The sequence below is a fragment of the Mus pahari genome, chromosome 13 (assembly GCF_900095145.1).
Source record: "Mus pahari chromosome 13, PAHARI_EIJ_v1.1, whole genome shotgun sequence".
Taxonomy (NCBI): Eukaryota; Metazoa; Chordata; class Mammalia; order Rodentia; family Muridae; genus Mus; species Mus pahari.
The window spans coordinates 88,898,825-88,908,502 of NC_034602.1; the positions used below are offsets into that span (position 1 = coordinate 88,898,825).

Here is a 9,678-nt window from a genome sequence, read left to right on the forward strand (position 1 = left end):
TCACTTTGTAGACCAGGCTGGCCTCGAACTCAGAAATCCGCCTGCCTCTGCCTCCCGAGTGCTGGGATTAAAGGCGTGCGCCACCATGCCCGGCTTCTCCCAACTTTCCTATTCCTTACACTCCTCTGTTACTTTGTCTCACGCCTTCTGGTTTCTCCTCCCAACCCCACACCCAGGGTTCCTCTGTGTAGCCTTGGCTTTCTTCTCTGTTGACCAGGCTGGCCTTAAACCCAGAGATGCCTGCCTCTGCCTCAGGAGAGCTGGGGTTAAAGGTTAAGGGGGAGCCACGACTGGCTGCCATCTGGTTTCTTTTCAAAGATAACTCTTCCAAACAGGAAATGTACTGTGGTTTCCCACTAACTAAATCACTGCATTTCTAAGTGTGGTAATGGCCTGAAGAGGCTTTTGGGGCCATCAAAAACTGAAAAAATGTCAAGCATGACCTGGTGATCTTTTATTATACTGTTCGTATTATTAAGTTCTATTCTGAAGGGCCCTTACTGTTTTGTTTGTTTTTTCCTTAATGTTTTTTTGAGAAGTATATAATACTTTATTTTGTTTTGTTTTAAATGATCAAGTAGCCATGTTGAGCTGAGGTAGAAACTTGAGAGAGCAAACTAGCCACAGTCCACAGCCTATGGCTAACATGGAGGTGACTGATACCCAGCAGTCCAGCCCACAATGCACTTTGCTCCGTTACAGTCAGTGTCTTCCTCACATTCCCACAGGAACAGTGGGGATGGACAGGAAGTTTCACACAAGAGACAAACACTGTGAGCACCAGTTATCGCCGGCTCCAAGGGGTTCTCAGAACAGCAAAGTTTACCTACTCTGTAGTCATTAATCAACCAAGAAAAAAGAAAAAAAGATGGATTGATATGATAGCTTTGCAGTAAGTTGGGCATCTTTATGCCAGCAAAATAATACTCTGTAGCCAAAATACCAATATGTATAAAATGCATAAAAGGCTATAAATATACGATATGAAAGTTAACCAAAACTTAGTTTGCTATAAGTTCTCTGGTAAAAATTTTTCATGAGCATGAGACATATCAAATTTAACAACAAAACAAATCCACACAACTACTTAAAACACTGAAAAGAATTCAAAGTTAGGTAATTAATAGCCCTATAAACACAACTTTGCATCAGTTTAACTTTTTAACATGCACTTTAAGTACTATGCCCTTGTTTTGTTTTTACCTGTACTGTTTTTAACTGCTGGGTCTGTAACACAGAGGGCTGAGTTGTAGTATTAATCAGTTGACTTCCTGGGCTCAGTGCTGACACACCAATGACAGGTTTCACCTCTGGCCTCCCTCCAATGGTAACTACTTTAATTTGCTGCGGTGGTAACTTAGCATCTCCTGGCTGGGCCTGAGCTGTAACTTTCTGAGCCTGGGGTAGTTGGCTATGGGGTAGTGCTAAAACAATTGGTGAACCAGACTTGCCCAAAGTTGTTAATATTAACTTCTGTCCATCTGGTTTAAGGGTCTGATTGCCAAGTTTAAGATCAGATGTCTGTGATACTTTGTTTAAAATAATCTGATTGGCTGATATAGTCACAGGAGTCTGAGCACCAAGTTTTTGAAGGCCACTTGGAAATGCTGGTTTCACTGTGGTATTAGAATCTGCTTTAGAAACTGTGGTATTCACTGCAACTCGGTTAGTGTGGTTACTGTACACTGTAATTGGTTCCGTGGAAATGGGCGTGGCTGCAGAGTCACCGGTGGAATTTATGTTGACAATGTCTTCCAGCTCTGTCTCCATGGGGATGGGGGACGACACAATCACAGCCTCAATGCTATCCTCATCCACTAAAGTTATAGCAGTGTCCATTATGTCGTCGGGGAGCAAACTATTCACCTCGGCCGGCACCACCTCCATGATCGCGCCGCTTCCAGAGAGATGCCCAGGTGCTGCAAGAAAAGCGGAAACACCCGTTACCAGGCTTTGAAGCAGATTTTTTAAAAATACACAAGAAAAATGTAAATAACAAAATATATCAATGACCTACCTACAAATGGCATTACCTTATTTATAAATATCCACTAAATAGTAAAGGGGTTTCTAGATGAACCCACTTCATGGCGATCAAATGGACTATGTGGCCCAAGTCTAATCAAGTAGTTTCTTATAAAGGGATTTTTCTTCGGAAAGATTCTCAAATCTCTGCCATTTAAAGTGTCAAAGGGGAAACTAGTCAAGATTATGTAAGTCTAGAGAGATGGCTCAGCACTCAAGAGCCATCGTTGCTCTTGCAGAGGACCAAGGTTCAGTTTCTAGCACTCTCATGGTGGCTCAGAACATTCTGGAACTCCATCCAGTTCCTGGTGACTCAATGTCCTCTTCTGACTGCCACAAACACCAGGCATGCACCCAGTGTACATACATGCATGCAGGCAAAACACACGTATAAAATAAAAAAATAAAAAAAGAGTGTACAACCCGCCCCCATCAAGGAAAAAAATAAGTTTAGATTATGGACAAATCAGCCGAAATGCTTTTCCCTAAAAACCCTTTAGAACTTCCAACAATGGAGTAGCATCCAGTATCATCGTGCAAGAGACAGACAGTATGGCATGCAAGAGACAGTATGGCATGTACCGGGAAACTACTGTTTACTCAGAGAACTTGGAAAATCGTTTAGATCCTAATCAGCAACTCTTACTTTTCTTCTCTTGGAGACAGAGTTCCCTCTCAGCTCCTAGCACAGACTTTAATCTTCAGCCTCCTGGGTACCAGGACTGCAGGGAGCATCCCCACATCTGCCTGACCTTCTTTAAAACACAACCATCCCAAAATTAAGAGGAGCACATACAGCTGGCACAGTGGCTGACCCTGTATGCTTGGCCTTGGAGAGGCTGAGGTACAAGGACTGGAGCACGTTCCAGAGCAGCAGATGTTACACACAAAAGTGGAACACCTGCAAACAGTACACTGTACTTAGGAGCAATGGCAAATACTGCTGCTGCCAGAAAAAGCATCAGTTCTGAGAAGATACTATTGAAAGCATGAGATCATTCTCCTCCCCATCCTCTGATATGTGTAACATTATCACGCCTACTTTACAGATGAGAAAGGTTGAATAATCACCCTAAGCAACTAGTGAGCGGTAGAGACAGAATTCCAACTCTGGTTTGTATGGTTGCAAAGCTAGCCATTTGAATTGCAAAAGTATAGTACTATAAACACTTACCACTGCTGTTTTAAAATGGACAACAGGCCTGACTCTTCAGTGTCAACTCCCTGCCCTAAAAGCCCACACTGTCCTTCAGAACAGCTTGCGGTTCTGCTCATACTAGAACTTCATGGACAGGGAATCCTGTACAGACGTTCCTCGACCTAAGAACGCTGTCCCAGAAAAACTATCCGAGTTAAAGATCAAAACTATGAACACCTACCAAACAACTGGTCAGCAGGGCAGCAGAGCCCTGCAGAGAAGAGATGGCGGTTGTGGGTCACCCTATGGGTGTTGGAATGAACTCCCATTCTTTGGAAGAAAGAACAATAGGTACTCCTAACCTTAACCCAAGCCCTCTTTCCAGCCCCACCTTTGCATGGTGTGAAGCAGTGGTTCTCAACCTGGGGGTCAGGCTCTGACCCTTTCACATGGGTAGCACATCAATAGCTCACACACTAGGTATTTGCATTAAGATTCATAACAGAAGCCAGGCCTTTAATCTCAGCACTGGGGAGGTGGAGGCTGATCGCTTGAGTTCATGGTGAGCCTGATCTACATTCCAGGACAGCCAAGGCTATAAGAGAAGCCCTCTCTTGAAAAACCAAAATAATACTTATTAAAATAACTGTATTATGAAGTAGAAACTTCTAGTTTCTTCGGAAGGTCAGTTATGTCAAATGATGTTTTGCTGGGGCACACAGGTAAATGGATGTTTTGCTGGAGCAGACACAGGTGAGAGGATGTTTGGCTATAGCAAACCTGTGAAAGCACCCATGATAAAGGCTGTGGGAGAGGAGCACTGAGCCTTGGCTTGGTTTGCTCTGCCTCACTGTTCTTTGCTAAAGATACACGCATATTGGTTTGTCTTACATAGTGTTGTGGATCTCCACTAATGGTAACACCAGAGAGAAACTTGCTAAAGAACTTCTTGTGAGGTTCCTGCCACAGCTAGCCACACCTCAGGCCAGTTGGCTAGCCTGGCAGTTTCTTCAGGATTGAGCTACAGCTGCTGTTTCATGCCTGCCTGCTGAGAGGACTAGACTGAAGCTGTTGCTTTGTGCCTGGTGTCCAAAAGCCTAGAAGACTGGTCTGCTGCTGAGTCGTATTTGGTGTTTGCTACGTGACTAAATGCTGCCAAAGAAGATCGAGCTCACCCCCAAAGAGCTATTGCTTAAGAGGTCCACTTCCCCCGCATCCTAATAACTCTTCTCTCCCACTACCTCTGCTGGGTGGTGGGCTAGAGAGAGGTTGGACCTTTATTAAAAGTAGGTTGCAAAAAAAGGATGCCTACAATATTATTATTGTTATTTATTTTCACTACTACTACTACTACTACTACCACTACTTCATGGTTGGGGGTCACCATAACACATTAAAAGATCAAAGCATTTGGAAGGTTGAGAACCACTCTAGTAAAAAGGTGGTGGTAAGGGGAGTTTCACAGTTGAACGACTGTAAGTCAGGCCCTTCTGTGCTGTTTACCTGTGGCATCTGAGAATTGCAACGAATGCCCTTCCTCACAGCATGTGTTCTGAGACTGATCTTTGCTGTTGCATTCATTACTAGTTCCCTTCCTTTTGACTGTTAAATAATATTCTCCTGCACAGATCTCCCACACTCCTCTTACTATCATTTAAACTTTCTCAGTTTGAATGTTATGAATAATGCTGCTACAAACACTAAGTTCAAGGTGTTATGGCTACGTCTTTCCAATTCTTTTCAATATATATCTAGAGAGGAACGAGCCAAACTTTCATGGTTCTGTGAATACAGACACCCAGATTAATGTAACAATTTGTAGTAGGAGAAATGCAGAGACTGTGGCTATGGGTGGGGCTCCTGTGTGTGGTGGAGGCTGTGCTGTGGGAGGGGCTCCTGAGTGTGGTGGAGGCTGTGCTGTGGGTGGGGCTCCTGAGTGTGGTGTCTGTGCCCTGCTCCACTTCTCTGCTTCCAGCTACAAATGACTGAGAGTGATGATTTTTCAGCATCTGTAAAGGACCCATTCAGCACAATAACAATTCTAAAAGCAGCATCCAAAAAAAAAATTCTTCTCAACACTGGCCTTGAATCCCTGACCTTTATCTCCCAAATGCTGCAATACAGACATGTACCACCATGCTATTAACAGACACACACACACACACACACACACACACACATGCACACATGGTTTGCATTATTATTGCAGTTGTCAGTGGTAGAGTGAGGCAGGCAAGCAAGTGCAGGAGAAAAATAGTCTTCCTCATTTGCAGGAAATGTCCGTGTTTTTCTGCTTTGCTTATTTCACTTAACATGATGATCTCAGTTACTGAATTCTCACCTACTGAAACAGAAAACACACTTTAGAACAACATGCAGAAGGGACTGGAGATATAACTTAGTAAACATAGCTCCTGTGTAGCACGTGCACGTTGCTGGTACTGTTTTTTAAAGAAGATAGAGTAGACGCAGCTCACTGTTTAAACATACAGAGGCTGGCTGACATGGCAGCTCACGCTTTAAGTCCCGGCATGTGGGAGGCCAGTGGGTGAGTTACACAGCAAAGTTTCATGTGTAGTGAGTTATAAGGGAAGCAGCTCAGGCAATAGAGTGCTCACCTCATAACACAAAGCCCTTGACTCAGTCCTGAGAACCACACACACCCAAGGGTGGATACACGCCAGAGATCCCAGCACGTGGGAGGGAGAGGCAAGATTAGAAACTCAAGGTCCTTCTTGTCTACAAAGAAAGTTCAAGCCCACCCCCCACCCTGTCTACATTAGAGCCTTTCTCAAAAACAAAAAAATTAAGCCGGGCGTGGTGGCGCACGCCTTTAATCCCAGCACTCAGGAGGCAGAGGCAGGCGGATTTCTGAGTTCGAGGCCAGCCTGGTCTACAGAGTGAGTTCCAGGACAGCCAGGGCTATACAGAGAAACCCTGTCTCGAAAAACCAAAAAAAAAAAAAAAAAAAAAATTACAATGTGTTTTTTTTTAATATATGCTTAGTCATGAAGCCCTGGTTTTATGCCCAGCACCAAACAAACCAGCACACCTGTAACCCTAACATTTAGGAGCCGGAGGATTGAAGTTCAAGGTCATACTAGGCTTTGTAGCCAGAATGAAGCTAACCTGAACTGCATTCTCGTGACTCAGAAAACAAGGCCGCCCAGGGCCACCTCAGTGGGGCCACAGAGATGGCTATTGGGAGGATGTGGATTCAGTCCCGGCACCCACACGCTGCCATAGTCATCTCCAACCCTAGGCCCAGGGATCCAACAGTGGGATCTGGCTTCCACAGGCACTGCATGCACATGGTGTACCCATGTAGGCAAACCACTCACACACATAAAATAAAGATAAATCTTTAAAATAAACCTAGCAATTCTATATCTAGTTATTGAAAAGAATTGGAAAGACGTAACCATAACACCTTGAACTTAGTGTTTGTAGCAGCATTATTCATAACATTCAAACTGAGAAAGTTTAAATGATAGTAAGAGGAGTGTGGGAGATCTGTGCAGGAGAATATTATTTAACAGTCAAAAGGAAGGGAACTAGTAATGAATGCAACAGCAAAGATCAGTCTCAGAACACATGCTGTGAGGAAGGGCATACGCTGCAATTCTCGGATGCCACAGGTAGACAGCACAGAAGGGCCTGACTTACAGTAGTTCAACTGTGATTTTTTTTCTTCTTCTTTACAGTGTGCAGAATGGGGCACAGACGCATAGGCATGAACTTTGGTCTTAAGGTCAAGACACAGATGGAGCTAGTGGCTTCACTAATAAGCAAACCTTGGCATTTCTTCCAATCCTAAGAACTCCTCTTATAGCCCAACCAACTCCTGCGGGTTTCACTAACACAAAGTCCATATCCTCCCTCACTGCCATCCTGTGGAAATCCCCACACTCCAAGTTTTGAGGGTTTCTTCATTCAGGAGCCACTCGCACTGCCTTTCAGCAAAGGGCATGGGCTTGAGTGTATACAGTAACTAGCATCATCTAGCCGGCTTACACTTCTCAGCTGAGCCTCTAACTACGATCTAACAGGTAAAGCTCTCCTGCCCAAGTCGCCTACCTCACAGGTAAGTATTCGCTGCCCAGAAACTCTTTCACAGCCTGTAACTGAGCCCACAAGAACCCTATCCTTCCTTCCTTCCTTCCCCTCGTCAAAGCCCAAGCTGAGGTGGGAGGTCTGGTTTTGTTAAACAGGTTATTTGCAAGCAAGGAAACACAGTACCAGTTACTGCTTCATCCCCCCAAAACACAAAAGTCCTGAGTCTGAGACAAAGCTTTTCGTCTGTCTGTCACACACACACACAGAGTTGCCAGTGTCTCCCTTTGTAGCTCATAGAGAAATGCAAAGACCGCAGAGTAGGCTCCCAGCAGCATATCTATGCATCAGCACTTCATACTCCAAGTGTATACCTCTGATGCTGCTCAGTCTACCCCTAAGTACTGTCTTTATGCTACTATAAATGATGTTCCCTACTTCCCAAGTGTCTATCATTAATACTGAGATAGAATTGAGTTTTGATTACTGTCTGTGTACCCTGCATCCTAAGCCCACTTATTCACTTATTGCAATGTAGATTACTGAAAATGTTCATCAATACTTGTCTGCAAGTAATAACTGCAATTCTTCCTTTCTAATCTGCACGCCTTATATTTCCTTTGCCTTCTATATTTGCTGTGATGTCACACAAAATGATGACTTAACAGAATGAAGACAGGCATCTTTGCCTGTTTCCCGGTATCGTCTGTTTATCTGTAGGTTTCTCAGGCTTCCTTTAACACGCTGAAAGGGTTAGCTTGCACTGTTTTCACACTTTCAAATGATCGTCTGAACACAGATACAGATATGTAGATGAATACAGATGTATGGATTCATTTGTGGGGTGCTGGACAAGTACAGTGGTGCAAGTGTAGAGGTCGGACGGAGAGCAAAGGGCGAGTGTTGGCTCCTTCCAACATGTCAATCACTAGGACTGAATGTAGGCCAAATGCACCATTATTAGCAAAGCCATTTCGCCTATTCTGAAAAGAAAACAGACAAAATAAATTAAAAAATAAACTTGACATAAAGAAATGGCTCGGGGGCTGGTGAGATGGCTCAGTGGGTAAGAGCACCCGACTGCTCTTCCGAAGGTCTGGAGTTCAAATCCCAGCAACCACATAGTGGCTCACAACCATCCGTAACAAGATCTGACTCCCTCTTCTGGTGTGTCTGAAGACAGCTACAGTGTACTTACATATAATAAATAAATCTTAAAAAAAAAAAAAAAAAAAAAGAAATGGCTCAGCAGTTAAAAAGCATTGGACCATATGACCTGTCTCCAGTCCCAGGAGACATATGTGGTACACAGGCATACACACAAGCAAGACATCAATATATATGAAGTAAAAATGAATACAACCATAAAAAAATGAAATGAACTCAAGAATGGTGGTTCATGTGCATAACCTACAGACTTAGGAGGGGGAGGAAGGAGGATTGTGAGTTCAAGGCTAACCTGGGAGGTGGTTAAAATTGGTGGCCCCCACAGACTCACATACGAACACTGCATCTGCAGTTGTTGGGCTACTCAGGAGATGATAGAAACCTTTACAGGTGAAGTCTTGCTGGAGGAAGCACGTCCCTAAGAAGGATCCTAGGGCTTCCTCAAGCAGCCACACCCTCCTCCCTGTAAATGGAGGGAATGTGTTCAACCAGCTTCCTGTACCTGTGCCATGTCTTCCCTGCCACAGTGGAGTCTTGCTCTGGAACCATAAGCCAAAGGTTCTTTAGGTCGCTTTTGGTCATGGTATTTTATCACAGTAGCAGAAGAGTGGTTAATACCTACATACATATCAAGACCCAGTCTCAAAAGGGGCATAACTTATTGGTAGAACACTGGCCTAGTATGTATGAGGCCCAATGTTCAGTTTCTAGCAAAACACACACACACACACACACACACACACACGTTTAACTGCGTCATTTCTTTTTCTATAGCTACCAAAAAATTAGATGGTTTTCTACTTTAGTCTGAAAGTTAAACTAATTTTTATTACCAATCCAGTTCTACATTCTCAATCCATCATGTATTACATTTTGTGTTAACGGCTGGATTTATTCTGTTAATATTTTGCTAACAAGCATTGTTGTCTACATTCATGAAAGGTATTGGTCTGTAGTTTTCTTGTAACAACTACCTGGGAATAATGTTAGCCTGATAAAAATGAAGTGGGTACACTCTCTGCTCAAGAAAAGTGTGCACGGGTCTGTCTATTTCCTTCATCCATGCTCCGTAGAACTTATCCGTGAAGCCACAAAGCTCATTGGAAGCTTTCTCTTGTTTTTATTCCAGAGACAAGGTCTTATATGCACTTTGTACACACTGGCCTCCACTGACCCTGCCAAGCTTCTATAGAAAGGAATCACTGCTCCTGGCTTACAAAAAGGCTTTTTTTTTTTTTTTTTTTTGGTTTTTCGAGACAGGGTTTCTCTGTATAGCCCTGGCTGTCCTGGAACTC

The 9,678-nt window shown here is 43.7% G+C and overlaps 1 protein-coding gene across 6 annotated transcripts in view; it reads right to left on the reverse strand.

Moving 5' to 3' along the window:
- The window catches only part of Lin54 (lin-54 DREAM MuvB core complex component), a 69,854-nt gene that overhangs the window by 49,345 nt on the left and 10,831 nt on the right, over positions 1-9,678 (reverse strand). For 3 of the 6 annotated variants that reach the window (XM_021210364.2, XM_029545311.1, XM_021210365.2), the window contains exon 2: positions 1,204-1,919. In XM_021210364.2, coding sequence (XP_021066023.1) covers positions 1,204-1,887 — 684 coding nt within the window. In that variant the 5' untranslated portion in view covers positions 1,888-1,919. The remainder of the gene's footprint in view (positions 1-1,203; positions 1,920-9,678) is intronic. The other 3 variants (XM_029545313.1, XM_029545312.1, XM_021210367.1) reach the window with 1 other exon arrangement.